Genomic DNA, 27,375 nt, shown 5'->3' on the forward strand with positions numbered 1-27,375 from the left:
GTGTGTGTGTGTGTGTGTGTGTGTGTGTGTGTGTGTGTGTGTGTGTGTGTGTGTGTGTGTGTGTGCAGGCTGATCCAGCACACCAAAGCTCTGATGTCATCGGAGGAGAAGTTGTGCATCAAGGTTCTGAGAACACTGCAGGAGATGCTCATCAGAACACTGGACTTTGACGACAAGGTTAGTGGAAATACCTTCTAACTATTTAACCATTCATGCTAACTAAATTACTTGACAGATTAGCTGGTACAGACATGTTTCTGTTTTTTTCTTTCTCTCTTTTTTTTCATTTAGTATTTTTACAGACTGGGAAGCGGTCTTCTTATGTTCAATATTCATTGATGTGTTTCTATTGCTAAACAAAATAAATGCGTGGAGAAACTTAGTGAGGCAGCCTCAGCACACACACACACACACACGTACTGTATACGTGCAAAATGAATCGTTCCAACAAAGTAGGCTTCTATTATTCAAATGACTTGTATCGTTGGAAGCGGACACTCGTTGGCTACAACGAGGCATGGAATTGGTCGAGTGAGGTGGCGTTTGAACGGCGGCATTCGAACGGTATATTATATGTTCGGCGAAAAATGCAGCCCAGAGCCGGTAGACACTGGCAAAATGCTGTGATGTGCGTGCATGGGCATAAGGGCCAGATTTCGGGCCGGTGTGTGGTAAGAGGTTAAGGAATGCTGGCCATCCTTGGATGTGTGGATGTGCCAGTCATTCCCTGTAAATCTGTCAAGGTTGTCTTTCTACCAGGCTCTAGGGCCCAGCTTATCACTCTCCAGGCGCCTCAAGTCCTGGTTGCCCTGGGCAACCTGACCCCTGCCCTACAAAGAAGGCCCAACTGCATTCTAGCCTGGTGTAGGAGGGAGATAGATCAGAGCTTCAAACCAGACACCAGTCTAAATGTGTCCTGACATAATTGACTATCCTGCTATAATCACAGAGAAAACCCCCACAATTCTTCTTATGGTCATTGGTCCTCATTCTCGAACGGACTTACAAGAAAAGTTACGAGCAAATTTCATCATAACTCCATGTACAAGCTTTTCAGGGCGATTTTGGCATTCTCAAATGGTTCCTTTTCTGGGATTCACTTGTAGCTAAGAGCAGAATTTACAAGCATGGAAGAGCAGTCGTATGGTAATATGTCTTAAATATGTGTTATCTCCAGGGTATAGCTCTTCGTAAAGTGCTGCTCCAGAACTACCTGTTCCCCAACAAGAAGAACAGCCCTAAGACTGACCTGGCTGATCTAGGTTCTGGAGGTATGTTATATGTTAATATATATGACCCTAAAACTGACCTGGCTGATCTAGGGTCTGTCTAACCTTGCACGGTAGCTAGCTTTGCAAGATCACAAGATGACGTGCAAATCCAACTTGTCAGTTATGTGCTTGTGCCCACCACAAAAAGTCCTTTGATGAGCTACTGGCAGCTATGGGCAAAGATACTCTGCCAAGTATTCCAATGTCTCAAAGGATCTGGTGGGTCAGGTTATGAGTAGGGATGCTCGATATTGGCTTTTTTACCGATACCGATATACCGATATTGACCGATACCGATATATGCAGGGTTTCCCGCCCCAAAAAATGGAATAATTTCAGGTAATTAACATTACATATCTCTTGTTGTGGAATTAACACAACATTATGCATACTGTTGACATTAAATAAAATCTGAATTTGTTCTTACTTGCTTGCCTGGGTAAATAAAGGTTATAGAAATGTAAAAAAAAATTTAATTAAAACCGATACAGATATTTTCCGATATCACATTTTAATGCCGATATCGGCCGATAATATCGGACATCCCTAGTTATGAGTATTCAGCCAGGTGGGGTAATGTTCCTCATCAAAATACTTGTGCAAACCAAGGAATAGTTTTAGATCCAAGCAGTATTTTAATTAGAAGAACCAAAAAGCCACCTTCATACCTGGGACTACTACTATAAAGATAGCTGTAACTATATACTACAATAAAGATAGCTAACTATATACTACAATACAGATAGCTGTAACTATATACTACAATAAAGATAGCTGTAACTATATACTACTTTGAAGATAGCTGTAACTATATACTACTATAAAGATAGCTGTAACTATATACTACAATACAGATAGCTGTAACTATATACTACTATAAAGAAAGCTGTAACTATATACTACTATAAAGATAGCTGTTCCTATATACTACTATAAAGAAAGCTGTAACTATATACTACTATAAAGATAGTTGTAACTATATACTACAATAAATATAGCTGTTCCTATATACTACTATAAAGATAGCTGTTCCTATATACTACTATAAAGAAAGCTGTAACTATATACTACTATAAAGATAGCTGTAACTATATACTACTATAAACTTTAAGATAGCTGCTCCTATATACTACTATAAAGAAAGCTGTAACTATATACTACTATAAAGATAGCTGTTCCTATATACTTGTCGAGTCTGCAACCTTTGAAACCCGATCGGTAATAAGATTTAAAAATAAGTAAAGAATGAAACACTTTTGAGGTAGTTTATTATATAAAAATGAATGAACAAGGTATAAAAGTGAATAAGATATAATAGGTGAAATAAGCAAAATACTAGTTCTTTGAACACAGAGTGATATGACCGGCCGGCCAAAGCGTGTGCTCCTAATGAAAAAAAGTGGCCTCCTCCCCTTCATCCGTTTCCTTATCTTCCCTCTCCACGGCACATCATATAATTGGTGTGTGTGCGTGCGTGTGTGTTGGTGTGTGTGTTGGTGTGTGTGTGTTGGTGTGTGTGTGTGAGTGTGTGTGTGTGTGTGTGTCGGTGTGTGTGTGTTAGAGTGTGTGTGTGTGTGTGTTGTTAGAGTGTGTGTGTGTGTTGGTGTGTGTGTGTTAGAGTGTGTGTGTGTGTGTGAGTGTGTGTGAGTGTGTGTGTGTGTGTGTGTTGGTGTGTGTGTGGGATGTGTTTTGGGTGTGTGTGAGTTAAAGTGGGGGTCTGTTCTGAAAGGGAGGGAAAGAGATTTATATGTGTCTGTGTCTTATCGTTGGTACTTAAACTCTACCTGGCCCCGTCTTCTAATCGCGGGGTAATAATCCTAGTCAAGTCATAATTTAGTTACTTGTGGCATTTCGTGTCAAATTAATTGAGTTAAGGCTATATGTTCCAACGTTGTGTCTTGGGGGAATGAATGTGTCTTTTTCTTAGGTATTGCATCGTGTGTGTGTGAGTTTTTATGGTCACTGATAAGGATCTTTGAGTGCTCTGTGGTGTGCCAGAGAGAGAGAAGCCAAGGGAACTAGGTTTTGCATGTCTTCTGCTATAATTCTACATGATTATACATGTAGAATGTCTCTGCTATAATTTCCATGATTATATATGTTCAACAGTCCCCCCTTCCCTACCTTCTAGGTAGGGAAAAAATGAAATAGAAGGGGGACCTTACGCAAAATCATCAACAAACAATCAAACAATAAAAAAAAAAACACACCGGCTGACCCAATCCACACCGTAAAAAGCACAAGAGTTGGTAGAGAAATGGCACAATCATCAACCTCTCCACCTATCACATCAAACAGAGTCTCTGCATGTGGCCAAAAACCTCCAGAGACAATCCACGGCCTAGAATGTACGGCCTATTAAAGAACACACATGAATAATAACTTGCTTAATACTATGACATAATTGGAGGATAAAAGGCACACATCGTCCCATAGTCCCGCTATTATGGTAACGGCCCTTGGCGCAGCTCACAGCACATCAGACTCACTGTGAGTTGTCAAACATAACATAACAGTGTAGAATAAAAACAACCCAAATCAGGGTGTAGGGCGTCAAAAGGCCCCTTAAAAAACAGAAAAATACAAAAAAATGAAACTCCACCGCCGTCCGACGTCCGCGATGGATCTCAGCACATCTCTGGACATATTTCTAACCACAATGTTCAACGTATGGGATGAACACTAACACATCAGACTTGTACGTAACCTAGTAGGGCTTGTGGAGTGTGACCACATACATTTGGGGGCCCAGAGGAGAGAGAGAACTTGGTGCGGTATAGAGAGATGAGAGAGAGAGTAGAGTAGGAGACAGAACAGGCTAGAGTCCTATAACATGAGGCCCCTTCTCTGGTTTGTATGGGATGACCAACACTAATACATTAGACCTGCACGTAACCTAGTTGGGCTTGTGGAGTGTGACCACATACATTTGGGGGCCCAGAGGAGAGAGAGAATTTGGTGCGGTAGAGAGAGATGAGAGAGAGGGTAGAGTAGGAGACAGAACAGGTTAGAGTCCCATAACACGAGGCGTCTTCTCCCGGTATCAGGTACAGGAGAGTCTGTGTTATCCGGTGAGGAGAGACTAGGCACAGCTTCCTCCCATTATCTGGATATCACGATCTGGTAACACGTGGCAACGGACAGTCCAGAGGCCTCTCAGTCCTCCTCGTCCTGTACAGTCAGAGAGTAAAGAGGGAACGAAGCAGAGGGGACAGTGGGAGGAGGGGCCGGAGTAGAGAACGGGGGGAATGGGGCAGAGGGGACACTGGGAGGAGGGGCTGGAGTGGGGAACGGAGGGAATGGGGCAGAGGGGACACTGGGAGGAGGGGCTGGAGTGGGGAACGGAGGGAATGGGGCAGAGGGGACAGCAGGGGGGGGGGGGTATACGGTGGGGTATACGGCCTGTACACGGGGCATACGGTCTGAGACATACGGGAGAGTGGCAGATTTGAAGGGACTTTGCATAGAATTAGGGAGATATACACGAGCATGCACAGAATCAGGGAGATTTCCATGGGCATCTAGTGCTCCTGGTGTAGGATACAGAGAAACGTAGCTCCCGCGATCGTCCTCCGCAACCTCAGCGAGTGCCCATCTGGCTCGCCGCCTTCCTTTAACAGCGGAAAGAAGGAGGAATCCTTCTCCTTGGAAAGTGCAGTAGTAATTAGCCGGTTGGTCAATGAACGGAGACAGGGGATGCAACAACATCCTACCAAGACAAGAACAGAACCGGCAACAGCGAGGGACATAAACATACTGACAAACATAGACTTGTACCGACCAAACCACCTCTCCATCGCTCCACCGAAAGGGTCTGCTGCACCACTGTTCCGCTTAAGCTCATGACTCAAGGTCGTTAAGCCTAACAAGGCCTTGGTCACTGAGCCGTCAGGACTAGTGTTGTTTGGGAGGAATGTGCAGCATAAGGCCCCGAACATGGAACAGATCCCGCCCCTCTCAGCCATTAACATGTCCAACGCCATCCTATTCTGGAGTGTCATGAGGCTGGTAGTGGAGAGCTGCTCCGCCACCCCCTCAAAAGCCTCCCTTGTGTAATTTATAAATCGCTGCTGATTGTAGAACACGTAGTTCAACCAATCTAGGTTCTTATTAATTGTGGGCCAAACAAAAATAGATTCAAACCCTGCGGCCACTGTGTTCCTGGCCTTGAACTCGTCGGGGACCCCCCTTGGTACGCCTATGGAATCAAGATAAACGCTACCGTCAAAGGAGCCTTTAGGGGCCCTACGCCTGCTACGGCGAGGGCTGGGGCGGAGTACCCTCTCCCCTGCCGCTGTGTTCTTTAATTCCTCAGCAGTATAGGGGATAGCATAAAAGGGCAAAACCAGCTGAACAGGGGCACATACACCTGACCATCTATCGGGGAGAATGGAGTAGAGTATGTCTGTACCGCAATACCACCAGACATCCGTCCTGGCGTAGCGCATCTTTGACAAGTCTCCTGTTGTACTCAGTGTTGACACTGTGTTGCGTGTCACATGTCTTTATCTCCCCCACTGCTTTGCCTCCTCTGTCCCTCCTGGTGATACACGTGTACGCCCCCATATAGGGAGTAAACGGGGGAGCAATGGGGACAACTTCAACGGGGGGAAAGAGTTTAGTGAGTGCGGTGCAATTGGGTTTAACAACGATCTTAGTGAGGAACATGTCCAGTAGACACATGAAACCTCTGGGGTCCTCCCGCATGCTCACAGGAAAGGGGACTGTGCCCAACGAGGGCCTGGCTGATGCACAGATTACACATTCAGACACGTCGTTCAGTTTTGCAGTGAACAGCATCCATCTTAACCACATATTTGGCTCAGTATATCCTGTCTCTATGGCTATGGTGTCTTCTACCGAACCCATACGAACATATGTGACTTGTGGCTGCTCAGTGGCTAATGGTCTGGGTCGGACTCCCTCTACTAGGGGGGGGTGGGGTGTTCGGGGGCCCTATCACCAGTCTAAATGGTCCTGTGAAATCGGGATATCCCACACCCGGAATACCTACGACCAGATCAACGGCATCCCCCACCTGTGCATTTACGAGGGTGATAAGAATGGGGTTACATGAACCTACTTTACAGCTGGGTGGGGGTTGTCCGTTGATCACAGTCAGTCTGTCTTTAAGCGAGCGCCCAGACTCGTCTAATCTCATCTTTGGATCCTGCGTGCGGCCATGGTCCCTGCTCCCCTTAGTGTCCCAAGCTGAGTCTGTGGGGGAACGGCATGGAAGAGCATGGGAAACACAGATGCGTTTATTCAACTGGGAGTATGTAGCATGATTTCCTCTACAGCCAGCCAATATACAAGCGTCAATCAACACTGTTGATGTCTTCCCTTCCTCAAACCTGACGTCCATAATGTATCTGGCCTTTCTAACACCGCGTCTCTGGGCGTAGTCACGGGAAGCGGGTTCTTTGATAGTCTGCTGCACTGCATGGGGGTTGGATGAGAAACAATAGCAGAACAGACCAAGGGTAAAAACTAACAGACATCCTATCACCAGACTGATCCTAAGAAATTTTTTCATTTTTAGACGCCATTTCCATTTTTTAGGAGGTATCTTATTCCGTAACAAAGTACAGCAAGTAGTAAGGAAAACACTGTGATTGCCAGACTACCCACCACTACCCTACTCAGTTTTACAGAGATATGGCGTACTTCAGTAATGTTTTCAACTGTGTTCTGATGTTGTATTTGGTGAGAAGAAGGGGATGTTATATTAAGGATGTCGTCAAGCGTGTTTTGTCCTATATCAGACAGAATGTCATCTGATATTGCTGATTCTAATAGATCAGGTAGCCAGATTCTCATTACTCTCTTGTTCCAGCACGGCCAAATCGTGTCTAACCTCTTCAAGTTTCCGAGAGGGTTCCTGTGCAGGTACACAATGTGTGAGGTGGTGCCAATTAGCTCCTGTTTTACTTTTTACCTTCAGAGCGTGCGAGGTAGCTTCCACTACCAGGGCAGGCTCTTTCCACCTAGGGTCAGTCCACTTTCTTTTGTGCACTTTGACCCTTACCCAGTCACCAGGTTTAACAGGAGTCTGTTCCGGTGTCTCCTCGGCTGGCTCTGCGTTCTGGACCTGTGAAGACAAGACTCGAGTGATTTTAGTGAGAGCCCTAATATAGTCTTCCACCTCAATGTCCCATATGTTCAACGCTGGACCAACACCCCCCTCTCTGGGTGGGCCTGGCATTGGTCTACCTGTCATTAGTTCATGGGGAGAAAGGTGAGTTCTCCCACTCTGGGAAGATCTCATGGACATTAGCGCAAGGGGAAGTGCATCCACCCACTTCATCTTAGTCCCATGACAGGCCTTGGCAATTTTCCTCTTCAAAGTTTGGTTTGCTCGTTCTACAAGGCCCTGTGAGGCCGGATGATAAACCGCCCCAAATTTGTGCCCTATGCCTAGCTGCTTTTCCACTATTGCCAGCTTGTGACTGGTAAAATGAGTGCCATTGTCACTCCGGACCAAGGTCGGGAGCCCATGACGGGGGACAAACTCGTTTCTTAGCCACTTAACAACTGTGGCCGCATTCTCTTTCCTACAGGGGATGGCTTCTACCCATCGGGTGAACCTGTCCACTGCAACCAAAATGTACCTATATCCACGTACAACATTCTCAGCTCCCATATCTGTGAAGTCTATGCAGATTTCTTTAAAAGGCGCATCTGGGACAGGGAACCTACCCATAGGACACTTGTAGGTCCTCTTTACATTAAAGGCGTTGCAGGTGTGGCAGTCTGCAATGAAGTTCTCCACTATCTCTTTGAAATATGGGTGCCACCAATGCGTCTCTGCCTCTTTAGTAGTTCTCAGTCTGCCCACATGGGTGGGGCCATGTGCCTGCTTTATGATCAGTTGACACAGTTTAGCTGGTGCCACTAGGCGGCCATCATGTGCTCTCCAAATCCCATCAACACATGTAGCTCCCTTTCTCAGCCACTGGTTCTGTTCATATGGACCAGCCTGTTGCTGCAGCTCCCTGATTGAATCCTCTGTCAACTCCAGCTCCTCCGCCTCACGTAAACACATCATCCGACTTTGTACCCTGCCACAAATGTTGCTGCCTTATCTGCTGCATCATTCCCCTTAGCAATAAATGTGTCTGAACTCTGATGACCTTTACACTTCATGACCCCCACCTCCAGGGGAAGGAGGACTGCTGCCAAGAGATCCCTAAGTGCTTTTGCATGTTTTATTGGTGTGCCTTGAGAGGTAATAAACCCCCGCCTAATCCATTGTGGGCCATCTACGTGCACAGCCATGTGGCCATATGCAGAGTCAGTGAAGATGTTTACCCTCTGACCCCGTGCCAGTTCCAATGCTCTTGTCAATGCTATTATTTCAGCCAGTTGAGCAGACGCTGGCTGAGGAATGATGGCAGACTCTATAGTCACATTTTTAGAGTCTCTCTGTTCTACCACGGCATAAGAAGCAATATTCCCATTCTCACCCCTGTAGCAGCACCCATTGATTGATTGATTGATTGAAAAGTTTATTAACAGATTGCAGAATGGGTACAGTACAGTACAGCTCAATACATACAATTGTTAAGGGGATGCAGACCAGAGAAATACTTTCGTCTTGTTTACATCAGGGTCCCCCATTTTCAATTCATCATAACATATATGACATACAGATAGACAGTACTGCTACATCTATACATTTATGACATATCAGATTTGCAAATACAGTACTGTTTGTGATACAAAAGTGTCCAGAAAAGGAGTGTATATACATTTGGCGTAGAAACTGTACATTGGAGGAGGTTGGTTGGGTGGGGTTGGGTGGGTTGGGTGAGGGCTGTACATTGGAGGTGGGGGGGGGGTTGGGTAGGGGACACACACACATTTTACACTGTGCATTGGAATATTGACAAAGCCTTACTTGGTCATTTACTGTACAACTAGGTTAGGACATTTGTAGGGGCCAGTTTCGAATTGCAGTCTCACGTAGGTGTTTTTTGAGAGTGTTTTTGAAAGTGGGTAGTGATTCACATTCCTTTACAGCTTTAGGTAGGGCGTTCCACATTGATGTGGCATAATTGCGAAACGTGTTTAGTCCCTTGTTTGAGCCGAATCTGGGTTTTACATGATTTGTGGAGCTCCCTCTGGTGTTGTGATCGTGGTATTCACTGACCTTTGGGAAGTATTTTGACATGTACATGGGTACCTTGGTCGCGTAGTGTATCTTGTAGACCAGGCCCATTGCAAGTTGCTGTACTCTGTCGTCTACTCTAAGCCATCCTAGGTTGTCAAAGTGGGCAGGGGTGAGGTGGGTTCTAGGAGTCAGGTCAAGTAGTAGTCTGACTAGCTTGTTTTGAGATGTTTGTAATTTGTTTTTTAGTGCCTTTGAGGTGCTTTGGTACCATGAGGTGCAAGCATAGTCGTAGTACCCTTGAATGAGTGCTCCTGCTAGAGTCTTCAGGGTATTCTTGTTTACCAGAGAGGAGATCCGGTACAAGAATCGCGTTCGTTGGTTGACTTTTTTTATTACATTGGATGCCATTTTGTCACAGGAAAGATTAGCCTCTAGGATGGAACCCAGGTAGGTAATTTCATCTTTCCTTGTGATAATATTGTCACCCACTGTAACCGAGAAGCCGTCGGTCTTGCTGAGTTTGTTATTTGAACCGAAGAGAATGGACTCTGTTTTGCCCATGTGTAATGATAGTTTGTTGTCGGCGAGCCATATGCAGATTTTGCCTAGTTCCGAGCTGAGGGCTTTTTCAACCCATCACAAAAGAGAACCATATCTGGCTCTGGTATCGGTTCCTCCCGCAGATCTGACCTGATCTTTAAATCACGCTCCGCTATATAGCTGCAGTCATGTGGCTCATGATCATCAGAGGCTAATCCTGAAGCCATGTTAGCTTTTCCGGTCTCGTAGCTAATGTGTGGCTGTGTGAGGGACTCTGAAATCCTGATCTTTCTGACAGGTGAGAATGCAAAAGCTTTAGAGCTCAAAAATGCAACTACACCGTGTGTGGTGTTCACCTTCAGGGCGTGACACATGACTACATGAGCTGTCTTTTCAATAGCTCTGGCCAGTGCAGCCAGGTGCCTGGTGCATCCCGTCTGACCTAGCTCTATGTTGTCGAGCTTTGAGCTGTGGTATGTCATCACCCTCCTCTCTCCCCTTTGTTTCTGATACAAGACACCATTCACTACCCCTCCTACTTCAGAAACATCAAGGTAGAATGGTTGTGTATAGTCTGGTGTGCACAAATGCGCAGCTTGTGCCAGCGCCTGCTTGGTCTGAGTGAAGGCCTCTTCGCCCTCCCTTGTCCATTCCAGTTCTGCTGTGAGGTTTCTATTCCCTACTTCAGCAATCATGTCTCTGAGTGGTTGAGTTAGAGTCACATAGTCTGGCACGTAAGTCCTACTGTACCCAGTGAGGCCCAAGAAGGCCAACATCTGTTGCACTGTCCTCGGTTTACCGTGTGAGAGTATAGATGTTCTCTGTGATGAAGTCAACGTCAGGCTGTTAGCTGAGATGAGTCGTCCTAAGAAGGTGACAGTCTTTCTCGCTATTTGTGTCTTTTCTCGCTTCACTTTGTATCCTACCTCGGCGAGTAGTGTCAGTAGGTCAGTGGTGGCTTTCAACCAGGCCTCAGCCGTAGGCGAGGCCAGGATTAAATCGTCTACATACATGATCAAATTGACCCCTTCAGGAAGCTGTAAGGTGTCCAGGTCCCTCTTTAGGGCCTGATTGAATAGCCCAGGGCTGTCCTTATAGCCCTGTTGTAGGTGAGTTGACTGCCTCCATAGGTAAAGGCAAACATATCTTGTACTTTTGGGTCGAGGGGTAAGCAGAAAAATGCATTTGCTAGATCAATGACTGTGAAGTGGGTGTGTGATGGATTGATGTTCTGTAGTGCCACATATGGGTCAGGTACAGGAATGTTTTCTGTCGTTGTTGCGTTGTTGACCTCTCTTAAGTCATGGACCATTCTCCACCCCTTGTCCCCTGCCTTGGGTACTGGTAGGATAGGTGTGTTCCATGGGGATGTGGTGTATCTTAGAACCCCGACCTCCAGGAGCCCCTCGATAGTGTCTCTTATCCCAACAACAAAATAATGTCAGATGTCTGTATTGTCTCAGTGTGGCCTTCTTTGTCTTGCTCCCAGGCCTGTTGATACTCCTCATCAGTCCTCCTAAGATAGTTGTATGTCGAGTGTAGGGGATCTGACGGGGGCCTATACGCCCCTAGGGTATTTATCCATGGTTTCCACATCATATAATGTCTCTGTATTTCAGGCGTGTCAACCTCAGTAGTAAGCAGCCTACTCCAATAGACCTGAGTGATTTCCTGTTGGGTGTCAATTGTTCCTAACATTAATATCCTGTGTCCATAGTGGCGAGTGATGAGAGCGTTGTCATGACTTCCCGGGAGTCGCAAAATGATACCATCAGAAGTACAGAAAATGACAGCTCCTAACTTAACTAGGAGGTCTCTGCCCATTAGATTGACTGGGCACTGTGGCGCGTGGAGGAATGAGTGATTTAGGGTTTGACTGCCTATTCGTGTGACCAATGGGGTAGTATATTTCTGTTCATCTGCTTTACCCGAAAATCCAACCGTTCTGAGAGTATGAGAGGACAGCGGTGGGACTTTACCCCTGAGACTGTTAAGGACAGAAACTGTAGCCCCCGTATCCACCATTAGTTGGATGTCCTCTCCCTCAATTAGACAGGTGACCATTGGTTCATGAAGTGTTTCACCCGTGGCTGGACCCTCTGGGCCTCTTCATTGTTGGTCATTACCCCATGCAGCCATAGGCAACTGCGTAGCATTGGGTGGCATTGGACCATACTGTGGTTGTGTGTACTGATGCGGAACTTGCTGCTGACCAGGGTATGCAGGAGGAGTCCAGTAGGGGGAAGGTGGCTGACCTGCCTGCATGTTCGGCAGACCCATGTTTGATTGATAGCCGCGCAAACCCCCTCTTTCTCTGGGGCCAAAGGGTCTCTGGTTTCCCCTGGTGGTTCCCCGTTGGTTGTGACCCCAACAGTTCCGGGCCCAATGACCCCGCATTCCACAGAGATAGCAGGCATCATCCCGCTGCTGCTGCCCGCCTCTCCCCTGTCTGGGCATGCCCCCCCCCCCCCCATACATTGGATATTGCATGGGGTTGGGCCATTGTTGTTGTGTCATCACATTTCCACCAGGCGCAACTGCCATCTCCGCCTCTTGAGGCTCTTGTTTCAAGGCGGACCCCAATACCATCTGTCTCCTCTCTTTCTTCCCTTGATTTCGCTCACTGTCCTTCTCCGCAACTTGAAACTTTAATAATCTCTTAGCCAGATTCTTCATCTCTTCCTCACTCTCCCCTTGTGCCTTCTGGTTTCTAATGTCATAATGTATGAGAAATGCCCTCCATTCCTCATCAGTTTTCGTGTCCAACCCCACGATATCGTCCAATTTGATACGGACCGGTTCTGGGAGAGCTTTAACTACGGCACTCCTCCACACCATTATTGTGGCCTCTGTTTCGTCATACCTCTCCCCTGTACACTCCAACCAAACATCCTCACACCGTTTAAGAAAGGTGTGAATGTCCTCATTTGATTCCTTTTTCAGGCTGGCCAGTGCAGTGAGTGTCCGATTAGTAGGATATCAGTCCCTCACTGCTGCCCAATAGCGTGGTCTATGAATGTTGAAGTCCTCCTGGTCTTGATTCATACTGCATTGAGCGAGCAGATCGGTCTGCCTAGCAGGCAATCGCCCTTCTATTCTTCCCATCAACGCCCGGAGGTCACCTAAGCACAGGCGATCTCCTGCTGTGTATTTTTCAAGTTCCATTACCCACTTTTGACCACCCTTGGTTAAGGGGGGCAATTTGGCCACTAGGGAGTCCATGTCTCTGTGACTCCATGGCTGATAATAGGCCTGTCCTGTAGGGCTAGTCATCAGTGGGAATTGAGTGGAGAATTGCCCATCCCCCCTTTCTCCCTTCTGGTCTTTGCCACTCGTGGGTATTGCAAGGGAGTCATAACCTTGATGCTGGATCAGCATTTCTCCTCCGCTAATGTCGTATATACCCCCTTCGTTTCACCCCCCCTCGCCTGCATCTTCAGTCTTCCCTTTATCACACTGATCTTTTCCACTTCTCTCGTCTCATGGTGCTCCTCTTCTTGCCTGTTAATCCCCATAACAGGGCTGTAGCCCGTCCTTCTGTCTGGCAGACATTCTGCATCCCCTGCTTCACTTTCCTCATCTAGAGACACTCTGCTACTGCACGCTGTGCTCCGTTTATCTTTAGCCCAGGGTAAAGTTGTGTCAGAGGACCCCCCTTGTCTGGTTCTGCCATAGCGGTTGCCGAGGTCTGTTAACAGGTGTGGGGCATTACGTGTAATCCTGTCAACCTGTTCAACTAAGTGTGTCAATGTACGGCCACTCTCCATCTCAGCCACATCTAGGACCCCCGAGGTGATGTGTATCACTGGGTCTTGAATCATCTCCAGACCAGCAGGGGCTCTGTGCGGTGCGTACGCAGGGGGATTTGTGCTATACAGTTCGGGGGCCTGTGCTGCTGCCGGGGAAAGAGGGAGGCTAGGATAGAGCAAGGAGGTCAAAGAGCCGGTCTCTAAAGGTGAGGGGATTAAGTCAACTCGTGGAAGTATCGGAGCTTGTTCCACTGTCAGTACTTTATGAATGGTGGAATTGGCCTGGGCCTGTGTATTGAGTCTGTCCAGCTCATCTATGTCCTTAAACACAGGGCCCACTGCCGTTTGAGTAGGTATTGCGTATTTGAAGTGGAGGAAGAGAGAGGAGACTCTTGTCATACGCCGCTCAGCCTTGTCCAGAGCGGCCTTGGCCTGCCCCATTCTGTGTCTCCCCGCCTTTTCCCATTCTATGGTTTTGACAGTTAATTCCCCTTTCTCATAGTCCAGTATTTCTTGTCTATGTGTCCTCGTAAGGGCAAGTTCGTCATCTTTTGGAAGTACATTTCTTGTTTGCCAGGTAGATATCAATTTGTCCATTTGTTTTTTGACCTTCTTTCTATTTTGAGGCTCAGTTGTCGCATCAAGCCTCAAATTCACCTTTTCTATAAGCTGGCCTGTCGTTTGTTGCTCTATATCAGTCATGATTTCACTGTGAATCAGCCGTAAAAATAGGAAAAAAAATATTTAGTATTTATATAAAGAAGTGAGTGCTGGGGGGGGCAAAAGAAAGATCTGTGTGTGGGTGTGTGTGTGTGTGTGTATGTGTGTAAAGTGGGGGATGTTTTTTTTTGGGTGTGTGTGTGTGTGTGTATGTGTGTATGTGTGTGTGTGTGTGAAGTGGGGAATGTGTTTTGGGTGTGTGTGTGTGTATGTGTGTGTGTGAAGTGGGGAATATGTTTTGGGTGTGTGTGTATGTGTGTGTATGCGTGTATGAGTGTGTGTGTGTAAAGTGGGGAATGTGTTTTGGGTGTGTGTGTGTATGTGTGTACGTGTGTATGTGTGTGTGTGTGTGTGTGTGTGAAGTGGGGAATGTGTTTTGGGTGTGTATGTGTGTACGTGTGTGTGTGTGTGAAAAAAGAAAGGAAAAAAGGGCGGGAAACTGTGATTTTCTGCTGGGGTAAAATAGAGGGAGAGAGATTCACCATGACCAAGCAGCTGGACACAATGATTCAACTGTATTTCAATTTGTTTTGTTTTGTTAATCGATTTAGCATCAATCAGCCAAATGTGGTATTCCAATCAATAATGGGATTCAGTGTAGCATATTAAATGTACTACATATACCGTCTAGACTGGTAGGGAAGGGGGGACTGTTGAAATATGACATATATAATCATGGAAATTATAGCAGAGACATTCTACATGTATAATCATGTAGAATTATAGCAGAAGACATGCAAAACCTAGTTCCCTTGGCTTCTCTCTCTCTGGCACACCACAGAGCACTCAAAGATCCTTATCAGTGACCATAAAAACTCACACACACACGATGCAATACCTAAGACAAAGACACATTCATTCCCCCAAGACACAACGTTGGAACATATAGCCTTAACTCAATTAATTTGACACGAAATGCCACAAGTAACTAAATTATGACTTGACTAGGATTACCCCGCGATTAGAAGACGGGGCCAGGTAGAGTTTAAGTACCAACGATAAGACACAGACACATATAAATCTCTTTCCCTCCCTTTCAGAACAGACCCCCACTTTAACTCACACACACCCAAAACACATCCCACACACACACCAACACACACACACACTCACACACACACACTCACACACACACACACACACTCTAACACACACACACCAACACACACACACACACACACTCTAACAACACACACACACACACACACACACACACTAACACACACACACCAACACACACACACTCACACACACACACACACACCAACACACACACACCAACACACACACACACCAACACACACGCACGCACACACACCAATTATATGATGTGCCGTGGAGAGGGAAGATAAGGAAACGGAGGAAGGGGAGGAGGCCACTTTTTTTCATTAGGAGCACACGCTTTGGCCGGCCGGTCATATCACTCTGTGTTCAAAGAACTAGTATTTTGCTTATTTCACCTATTATATCTTATTCACTTTTATACCTTGTTCATTCATTTTTATATAATAAACTACCTCAAAAGTGTTTCATTCTTTACTTATTTTTAAATCTTATTACCGATCGGGTTTCAAAGGTTGCAGACTCGACAAGAAAGCTGTAACTATATACTACTATAAAGATAGCTGTAACTATATACTACTATAAATATAGCTGTTCCTATATACTACTATAAAGATAGCTGTAACTATATACTACAATAAAGATAGCTGTTTCTATATACTACTATAAAGAAAGCTGTAACTATATACTACTATAAAGATAGCTGTAACTATATACTACAATAATGATAGCTGTTCCTATATACTACTATAAAGAAAGCTGTAACTATATACTACTATAAAGATAGCTGTAACTATATAAAAATATACAAATTATTTAGTAGTTCCCACCACAACCATGTCTCTGTGTGTGTGTATTTGTAATTGTTTATGTATTTGTGTATGCATTGTTTTATTTATATATGTATGTGTATGTATTTGTGTATCTATGTCTCTGTGTATATGTGACTCGGCACCGTCTCGTCGGTTTCGGGGAGAAATGGGGCTATTTTTTGTTTTGTTTTTGACGATTGCATACCCAAAGTAATTTGCGATTAATTATACTTGATACTGTATACTTATAGCACATGCATGAGTCTGGTCTCTTTTGAAAGGTAACATTCTGAAGTTTCTTACACACGTCACGGCACTTTGCACTCGTCTGCCGGCTCCGGGCTGCTTTTTTTTTTTCCGCAGATCATCCAATACACCGGTCGAAAGTTGAACTTGCCACCTTTCGATCTATTTGGACTTTGGACCTGTACTACATAGCTTCTACTGTACATTTCAGCTGGAACTTAAAAACAGGCATCTGGCAACCATTAAACAGAAATGTGAGTCCACACAACTTTGACTTCAGTGTGTTCAAACCTCTATTTCATTAGCACTTAACGTGATTTTTGAAGATACCAGACTCATGCATGTGCGATAAGTATAAAGTATAATAAATTGCAAATTACTTTGGGTATGCAATCGTCCAAAACAAAAACTAAAATAGCCCCGTTTTTGCCCGATGCTTAAGAGGTTAAGTGTTATTAGCGAAATATGAGCTTATAAAAATCTCTGCGTATTGCACCGGACGATTTAGATGCGATGACAGAAAGCCGTTATGAAATTGTTGTAGTCCTAAGAAAGAGGAGACCCAGGGCTTTCGATGGACGTCTAAATTTCAAATATTGATGTGGAAATCGTGTTTATATCTCACAGGTCGAACTAACCTCAACGTTATTGCCATAAAATACAACGTATATTTTTTCTTGCCATAATAAAGTAATTTATAGGCCTGATATTCTATTCTATATTCATGTGTCTGGATGGCAAAATTCAGTACTGTATCTACAAAAAAAACTGTAAATCATCTGCCCTTTGTTCATTTGCTTAGATTTTTAGTACACATGATCTCAAGACGGTGCTGAATGAGCTCAGTGAATTTCTCACTTTTGGTCAATGTCAAAGACTGAAAAAACTAATAATAATAATTTATTTTCCTTTGGTGCATTACGATTTACTCAAGCAAACAGACACAATATGTCTGACACTGGGAATCCATTCCATGAAGTCCGTAGATGTCTCTAGATACCAAGAACATGCTAATGGGCCTTGTAGAAGTAGAGCAATCTTCCATTTACTAGTTCTGAAAATATGACTAGGGCTTAAGACTTGACTTGGATTCTAGCTCAAAAACGTAAGACTTGACTTGGACTTTAGCCCAAAGACTTACGTAAGACTTGACTTGGATTATAGCTGAAAGACATGACTTGGACTTGCATAAAATGACCCATGATCATCTCTGGTATATATATTCTACAGGACTTGAACATGAGCGTGACTGGGCAGCAGTAGCAGCAGTCCAGTGTCGTCTGGACAGAGAAGGAGGAACCAGACTGTTTACTGACCTGGTTATGAGCACCAAGAACGACAAGATCTTCCAGGAGAGCATCCAGCTAGCTATCTGTCTGCTGGAGGGAGGCAACACTGAGATACAGGTTAATATATATTATAAATATATACACAGCTTCCAGCTAGCTATCTGTCTGCTGTAGGGAGGCAACACTGAGATACAGGTTAATATATATTATAAATATATACACAGCATCCAGCTAGCTATCTGTCTGCTGGAGGGAGGCAACACTGAGATACAGGTTAATATATATATTATAAATATATACACAGCATCCAGCTAGCTATCTGTCTGCTGGAGGGAGGCAACACTGAGATACAGGTTAATATATATTATAAATATATACACAGCATCCAGCTAGCTATCTGTCTGCTGGAGGGAGACAACACTGAGATACAGGTTAATATATATTATAAATATATACACAGCATCCAGCTAGCTATCTGTCTGCTGGAGGGAGGCAACACTGAGATACAGGTTAATATATATTATAAATATATACACAGCATCCAGCTAGCTACTGTATCTGTCTGCTGGAGGGAGGCAACACTGAGATACAGGTTAATATATATTATAAATATATACACAACACTGAGATAATTAAAAAGGTTAATATAAATAAATATATATAAACACACAACCATGCATGCACACACACACACACACACACACACACATACACGGTTGTTATTTCTGACGAATGAACCCCCATCTCTCTTTCTCTCTGTCTCTCTCTGTCTCTCTCTGTCTCTCTCTGTCTCTCTCTCTCTCTCTCTCTCTCTCTCTCTCTCTCTCTCTCTCTCTCTCTCTCTCTGTCTCTTTCTCTTCCCTTCTCTACCAGAACTCCTTCTATAAGCTGATGATGGGTGACAACAAGTCAGAGACGTTCTTCAAGGTTCTTCATGAGAGGATGAGGAACGCCCAGATGGACATCAAGGCCACAGTGTCTGTTAACGTAGGAGAGATGAGCCACAAGGTCAACGAGAAGGACCTGGACAACGGTGAGAATAACCCTGGTTAACACGTTAGGGTCAGGGTTAACATGGGAGAGATGATCCACAAGGCCAATGAGAAGGAGCTGGACAATGGCGCAAAGTTAGATTAGATTAGTTCTATTTTAGCTCAGGAAAGGTTTAGCCCTTGTTTACTTTAGGTTTAGTTTAGTTCTAACTTAGTCTCTCTCGCTCTCTCTCTCTCTCTCTCTCTCTCTCTCTCTCTCTCTCTCACTCTCTCTCTCTCTCTCTCTCTCTCTCTCTCCAGGTGTTTCTGGAGAGTCAGTACTTCCTGGGTCAGTAGGACACCCCCTGCTGGTCTCGGGTCAGTCCATCGTCCCGGTAACAGGCCCTGTCCAGCCTGTGTCAGAGCAGAAGGAGGTGGAGGCAGAGATGGGTCCAGCTGTCACCATCATGAAGCCCATACTGAGATTCCTACAGCTGCTCTGTGAGAACCACAACCAGGACCTACAGGTTAGTTACAACCACAACCAGGACCTACAGGTTAGAACCACAACCAGGACCTACAGGTTAGTTACAACCACAACCAGGACCTACAGGTTAGTTACAACCACAACCAGGACCTACAGGTTAGTTACAACCAGGACCTACGGGTTAGTTACAACCACAACCAGGACCTACAGGTTAGTTACAACCAGGACCTACGGGTTAGTTACAACCACAACCAGGACCTACAGGTTAGTTACAACCAGGACCTACGGGTTAGTTACAACCACAACCAGGACCTACAGGTTAGTTACAACCACAACCAGGACCTACAGGTTAGTTACAACCAGGACCTACGGGTTAGTTACAACTAGGGATGCCCCGATCGATCGGCCAGCGATCGGCAGGGCCGGACTGGGGAAATAATTCATACCGGGAGATATAGCGCGAAATGTCAGGCCACTTTTTAAGCGGGGGGTCTGGGGGTCCCCCACCAGGACATTTTTTGTTACAAAGACTTAATTGCCTGCATTCTGGTGAATTTTAGTGCATGTGAATCACAAACTAATGAGCCAACAATTGCTTAGTACAATGTACTGTTATGAACCTCAAATAAAACTGTTGTTGCACTAGCAATGCTACTCTCTCCACCTTCAAAAAGAAAAAAGCAAGAGCACAACATATTTGTCTATTTACTATTATAATACAGTTAACCACTCTCTCCACCTATTCAAACAGAGCAAGAGCAAAATACCATATTCACTTTACTGATGCACTACCCATCAACAGTTAAAATAGCCCTTTACACAAACATTAAATAACAGACCTGTCATTACAATACTATAATAACAGTAGCCACTGCCAGAATAGTGACACATGTATCGCGTGTGGTGAGCACACGCATTCATGCTCAACGAAGACAGAAGATTGCGTTGTCTCAATCATTTTAACTATAAAATGAGCTCAAAGTATGAGCTCACTGACTGAAATTTCCAACAAAAAGCATCAATTGTCAAATAATATTGATCACATTAACTAGACTAGATGTTTTTGAGGAAATTAGAAAGGGAACAACAACTTAACCCTTGTGTCTGATCAGATTCTTATTTTTTTGATAACTTTGCAGTGATTATGTTTGTAGCCAATATATGTGGCAAAGGTGTGTAATCATAAATTTCATAAATAGTTTATTCAACTTCAGCCCCAATCATAACCACCACATGTTGTTTTTTGTAATGTCAGATTTAACAACTCCTTTCAGAAAAGTTGGAGTATTTCATTTTTAATCTGAAATTGAATAAAATATTTATGGAAAAGAAAGTGGGAAATTATTTCAACATATAATCTTTTTATGGCGTTTTTCAATTTAGTCCCCTAATATGGTAAGAGTATAACACTTTAGTTTTCAGACACAAGGGTTAAATTATTTATTTGTTTCTTGGCAGATTTAACATTGGGCTTTTGACAGGGGGGATGATGCATTGCATGGTAATGTTAGCTAGCTAACATCCACATGTTTATTTTTATCACTGACTAACCTGCTGGTTCCTTGACCTTGGTGCAAGAAAACATTTGATAAATGTTGCCGGATTTAGCAGCATCTCCTGTAAGGGCCTTTCTTTTTCTTTGTTTTATCCCTCTCTCCTCCACCCTTTCTCTTTCTTCCACTGTCCATCTTGACTCTACTGTATCTCTCCCGAGTCCCTCACTACCTGGCTCATTGCCTGGCTGTTATTCTGCATCTGAGTGCCATCTGCCATTCCATTCGCCGCCTCCGCTGTCAATCAGTTGTATCGCCTGGTCCCGCCTCCACCAATCACAAGCGGCAGCACGGCTCCATTGTGTGTGTGTGATCCGCGTCGCAGATCTGTCGCAGACAGTGAAATCCTGGTTGTTCCCCACCCACCTAGGTTATCTAACTATCGCGCCGCGCCGCCGCCACAACTAGAAACAATGACCTGGCAAAAAAATATATATATAATAAAAAAAATATATAATATTATTTTTTTTATATATAATATATTTTTTTTTATCTGTGCTGGCTAGGCCACCGGGAAAACTCCCGGTGCTCCCGATGGCCAGTCCGGGCCTGGCGATCGGAATCGGCCGTTAATCAGTATAAATATGAGATCGGTGAATTCCGATAATGCTTTATTTTCGCAGATCGTGAAAACCGATCGAAGACGCGCGGAAAACATGATCCAATTCTCAGCGAAGTTCTCACTCGCTGACTTCTCTCTCAGGCACACATCTGCTGCTGCAGCACACTGCCCCTCCTCCTCCCCCTCCCAGACCCGTCATGTCAACAAGCTCCGCCAATAGTCTGCATGAGCAGCTCCGTTAGCTAGGTAGCTAACTGTTGTGAAGGGCCAGATTAAAGCTGAGAATCTACATTTATTGTTTTATATACCTTGTATATTATTTATATATACACGTTATATCCCTTTAAGCCTGCGTTTGAATCCTAGTAATATTCGCTTTCCTTATTGGATAACGCTATCGGCGCCAGACGGCGAGCCCCTAAAGTCAGGTTCAAAGGCGAGTCCGGGCATGTTGCAACATGCCTGGAGACGGCGCATTGATTCGAGACGAGAACTGAGGTTCGGCACTAGAAAGCCACTTAAGTATATATACGGCGGCAGGTGCGAACAGTAGCTGTTCATCAAGTTCAGTGTGATTCTAATGTAGTGAGAAGCAGTTCGTCTAACAGAGCGTTGAGAACCACGTGCGAAGTGAATAGTAAAAGTGTCAGATTTAATGCAGTAACGTCAAGTTCGACTTAGCTTAATGTGAAGTAAAGAGTCGTTAATTTATTGTGTATCGTGCCAACAGCAGTTTGTTTGTGTGCAGCATTACCCAGCAGTTCGTTCGTTTAGCTAGTGGAACCTTAGCCAGTGTGCGTGGACTAAATACATTGGTGCCAGTACACGAGGAGGCCTAGTCGGAGAACCTACTGGACATGTGCATATTGGAACCGACGGCGGCGATTGCAGAACCAGTATTGGTTGGATTATAGTGATTGTGGAACGTACTACCCTTGGAGAAGAGCATCGTTAATACCCACTGTCGTTTGGATTTAACCACCGTGAGGATCTACTTCGGGCTGGCTTCGTGGACCGAGGCTAGCTGGCTATCATCATTGATATCGTGCAATTGGATTACAGTTATTGCTTGTGGCTGAGTTTTGGATTACAAGGACTGGATTCTGTACGTGAACCCCCTTCTTCTTCAATTGATCAGACTGAGTATCCGAACATTCCTCTCTCCTCCAGAGCTTACATCTCTGGGAGGAAACCCCTTGTCTCCAGCGGTACCAGCGTTTCCCCCTATAATTGCCATCCTACGCCAGGCGGCGTTAGCCTAGTACCCCATCGTAGGAATTATTCTATTCCCACTGACTTTTGCTACTGACTGACTTATGCATATTCTTCGCCAAACAAGCGCAACCTTAATTCTCATATCTGTACAATTTGCTGCATAATAATAAATACCCTCAATGATATTTCTTTGTCACTGTGCCGTGTTATTATGAGTGTCTGCCATAATTAGTTGTACTGTCTGGCAAGTAATACTAAGTACATAACTAGCAGTGGTTTAATCTATCACAATCTTTAATACAGTCAGGGTTTTGTAACCCATCAGTTACACTAACGTTAGCTCACGTTAGCTCACTGTTTAAACAAAATGACCCAGTAAACTAAATAGTTCACTTTAGTTTAATACATGATGCATTGTCTAACGGTATCTAGCTGGCTAGCTACTGATAGCTCCTGATATCAACAAGCTCTGGCAATAGTCTGCATGAGCAGCTCCGTTAGCTAGGTAGCTAACGTTAGCTCACGTTAGCTCACTGTTTAAACTAAATGACCCAGTAAACTAAATAGTTCACTTTAGTTTAATACATGATGCATTGTCTAACGGTATCTAGCCGGCTAGCAGTAGCTACAGATAGCTCCTGATATCAATGTCTCGCTGACTTCTCGCTGACTTCTCTCTCAGGCACACATCTGCTGCTGCAGCACACTGCCCCTCCTCCTCCCCCTTCCAGACCCGTCATGTCAACAAGCTCCGCCAATAGTCTGCATGAGCAGCTCCGTTAGCTAGGTAGCTAACGTTAGCTCACGTTAGCTCACTGTTTAAACAAAATGACCCAGTAAACTAAATAGTTCACTTTAGTTTAATACATGATGCATTGTCTAACGGTATCTAGCTGGCTAGCTACTGATAGCTCCTGATATCAACAAGCTCCGGCAATAGTCTGCATGAGCAGCTCCGTTAGCTAGGTAGCTAACGTTAGCTCACTGTTTAAACTAAATGACCCAGTAAACTAAATAGTTCACTTTAGTTTAATACATGATGCATTGTCTAACGGTATCTAGTCGGCTAGCAGTAGCTACAGATAGCTCCTGATATCAATGTCTTGACATTATTCGTTTTTGCAGCTGTTAGCTAATTAGCTATCATGCTTCATAACAACACTGCGAACATCTTATACATTTCAGACCCTGTTAGTCAGAGTATACACACAGACAGTGGAGCTGTTTGCAGATAGAGAGCATTTTGACTTGTTGCGTGGTGGTGATGTCTCGCAGATAATACAACTACAAGTATAATTATATAATACATATATTTTATAATAAATTAAAAAATAAGTATATATTTAAATAATAAAAAAAGAATTTAAGCCAAAAACGATCGGTATCGGCAGTGTATCGGCCGATATGGCTCATAGACGATCGGTGATGATTGGTATCTGTGGCAAAAAACGTGATCGGGGCATCCCTAGTTACAACCACAACCAGGACCTACAGGTTAGTTACAAACAGGACCTGGTTAGTTACAATCACAACCAGGACCTACAGGATAGTTATATTATCATACTGGCAATCGCGTCTCGCTCTTCGCCATTATGATCTCCTAGCACATAATGTGCTCATGAAACAAACAAATGCACTCACATGCACGTGACCAGGCCACGCCCCTGCGTCCCACTATATAGACGCCGGACATGGTTACACTCCACCTTCCTCTTCTTGTTTCCAACACGGAAGTAGCAGTGCACTCCGTGAACTAGTTGTTATGAAACGCAGGGAGAAATTACACAATGTTGGGTATTCGCCAGAGGTTCACCAGCCCCTGGAATCTTCTCGGCACATCCTAACAGCGCATCGGGCCTGTCCTGGGTTTTCCTCGTCTCGTGACAGCGGACCGAGGGACGTCGCGCGACGGTTAGCAGTCGAGCTACGTCGTGCACAGGTAGGGCCTGCGCTATCAGGCATTGATACTAGCATGAGTAATACTGCTCGTTGTCCCGTGAGACAGCTGAGTGATGTATTGGCGCGAGGGGCAGGATATTTGGGAAAACATGGTCGTCATGACTCTGTTTTGGGTGTTTTCCCAACTATCCTAGAGCGCGCGGCTAATGCTACAATGCTGGGATGCCGTTCCTTTGTTCCCCGCCGTGGGCTGTCGCCACTCTTCCCTCCTCTTAACCGTTTCATTGCTGAAGGTCAATCGATGTCTAATGTGGGGGGTTTTGCTGAGGCTTATTTACCCTTTATACGGGTGGATGGGCTGACGACAGGGCGCAAGGCAGGTGTGCCGTGGCTAGAGAACCAGGTAGCATCAGTCATTTGCCCTGGCATGGTTGAATGGTGTCTCACCCGGAAGCCGACGCCAGTGGGCGAGTCGGCCCGGCAGGTGGCTGTATGGGCTGATGAAGTTTATACCGCCGCAGGACGTAATTTAGCGGCGACCAGTATCATTGCTCAGTTGGCTGCTTTTCTGTCCACAATGGTGTCGGGTAGTGGGGCCTTAGGGCCAGCCGACGTCGAAAACATTGCACGCGTTTTTGAGGTTATACAGCTTTTAACCCAGTCGCAAGCTATAACCGCAGGGAGGACTAGGATGCTGTCAACGCTTGTTCACAGACATCTTTGGTTGGAGCAGTCTTCCTTTGAGGAGGAGAAAAGGCTTCTCCTCCTCAGGGCTCTCCTCTCCGCAGAGGGACTCTTTGGTCTTTCCGCAGGAGCGCGGGCGGTATTTGACCTAGCGGCCATGTTTCCCTTGCCTGAGGTACCCTGGGCACAAAGACAACAGGTGATCACAAGGCCGACATCCTTGGTGGCCGAGGGATCGGCTACATTAGATGAGCACGCCCTAAAAAAACGTTGCCGTCTAGCTGTGTCTAGCATGCTCTCCGGTCACTCCCCCCCCAACACCAGCGGGATACGGGCTCTGATTTGTCCCCTTTGGCTGCGGGCCGCATGCCTTCAGCGAAGCGCAAGCGGCCCCACGTTTCGCTTCTCATGGGGACAGCGGCTGACACCCAGTTGCTAGCTAGGCCTGGGTCTGCCTGTGAGAATGCTGTGCTGTCAAGCGGCTCCCACGCCACATGTTCTGCGTCTGTGTTTGGTGAGCCTGGTGTTGTGTCTGTCAACGAAGAAGGTTGTCAGCGGGGGAACTCAAGACCCAGGAGGTCGCAGCGTGAGTTCCCCCAGCCCCGCCCTCGCCAGGCCGGGTATCACGTTAGTGCCTCCCACGGCCGGAAGACCGGCGGTGGTCAGTCAGGCATGCGTGGTTTGGGTGGTAGTAATATCACTGCAGGGCTACGGTGTGTAGGAACCTACCTTATCGGGCAGTGTGGGGACCACACGCCTTGCATGTCCAGCTGCAGAGCAGGCTTTCCTCAACAGTACATGCCGGGGAGATGTTTAGTGGGGGAGTTTATGTCACCCAGTGTGATGGCAGCTTCCCCCGTATCAGACCGGCCCTTTCTGTCGGGGTCCCCCCTTGGGTGCGATTGCCTCGTTGGTAGTGTCAGGGTGCGATATCCCGGCTCCGCGAGACGCCCTGCTCGCGCGGTTGGCGAGTCCGGGGTTGGCAACGCACAGCGGGTGGGACCGGGCCTCCTATCTATGGTTCCTGGCGGACTAGCGTCAAGTGGCGGCGGGTGCGCTTTGGGATTATCATCACATATGGCTACAACAGTGCCATATGTCGAGGTGGATGGAGAGAACGCTGAGGCGGGGACTTGTGTTGCAGACCCTATTGTCAGGGTCAGCAGTAGTGACAGCTCTGGCTGACGAGATCCAATCTCTGTTGGCGAAGCAAGCCATCGTCGTGGTCCCAAAGGAGGATGCGATGCGTGGCGTTTACTCCCGGTATTTTCTAGTGCCCAAGAAATCGGGAGGTGTCAGACCTATTCTGGATCTGTCTGCGTTCAATCGGCTGATTGTGGCGAGGCGGTTCAGGATGTTGACCGTCAAACACCTGATAGGCGCTGTCAGAGTGGGAGACTGGTTCACCTCCATAGACCTGAAGGATGCGTACTTTCACATCCCGATCTTCCCTCCTCACAGGAAATTCCTTCGCTTCCTTTTTCAGAGTGTAGCGTACAAATACCAGAGGCTGCCATTCGGCTACTCTCTGGCCCCTCGCACATTCACCAAGTGCGTGGAGACCGCGCTGGAGCCTCTACGTCGTCAGGGGATACAAGTTATTTTCTATCTCGACGACATTCTGCTCCTCAGCCGGTCGGAGGAGGTTGCCAGGTCTCATACCAGGCTGGTGTTGGAATTCCTCACCAGTCTAGGTTTAGCTGTGAACTGGAAGAAGAGTACTCCTCTTCCCAGTCAACAGGTGGAGTCCTTGGGCTTGGTTCTAAGCTCAATGCCCATGAGGGCAACCCTCTCAGAGTGACGGCGAGAGGATATTCTCGGCGCGCTCAGGGGGTTCCGTCCTGGCAGGACGGTTACGGCGCTGTCCGTGATGCGCCTGCTCGGTATGATGGCATCTGCTCACTATGTGGTCCCTCTTGGCCTCCTCTTCATGAGGAGGATACAGAGGTGGTTTTCCCGTATGAAAATAGACCTGGTGAGAGGCAAGTGGAAGCGACTGAAGGTTCCCGTGTCAGTACTGGGGGATCTCGACCACTGGGGGAGGACTGGTACCCTCACCAGCGGGATCTCCATGGGCAGCAGGCTATCACACGTCACGGTCTTCACCGACACCTCCCTCACGGGATGGGGGGGACCTGTCGGACCAACGCAGTAGGGGGCAGCTGGACGTACCATGCTGCCGGTCTGCACTGCATATCAATG

The 27,375-nt window shown here is 45.9% G+C and overlaps 1 protein-coding gene across 1 annotated transcript in view; it reads left to right on the forward strand.

Annotated features, from left to right (window-relative positions):
• itpr3 (inositol 1,4,5-trisphosphate receptor, type 3) overlaps positions 1-27,375 on the forward strand; it is a gene marked incomplete at its 3' end in the record, with an annotated part of 178,829 nt that overhangs the window by 146,167 nt on the left and 5,287 nt on the right. Inside the window, exons 41-45 of the mRNA XM_084333416.1 lie at positions 69-177; positions 1,178-1,271; positions 17,744-17,919; positions 18,676-18,835; positions 19,095-19,300. Of these exons, the coding sequence (XP_084189542.1) occupies positions 69-177; positions 1,178-1,271; positions 17,744-17,919; positions 18,676-18,835; positions 19,095-19,300 (745 nt within the window). The remainder of the gene's footprint in view (positions 1-68; positions 178-1,177; positions 1,272-17,743; positions 17,920-18,675; positions 18,836-19,094; positions 19,301-27,375) is intronic.

This window comes from Notolepis coatsorum, assembly GCF_963971535.1.
Source record: "Notolepis coatsorum genome assembly, chromosome: 17".
Lineage (NCBI taxonomy): Eukaryota > Metazoa > Chordata > Actinopteri > Aulopiformes > Paralepididae > Notolepis > Notolepis coatsorum.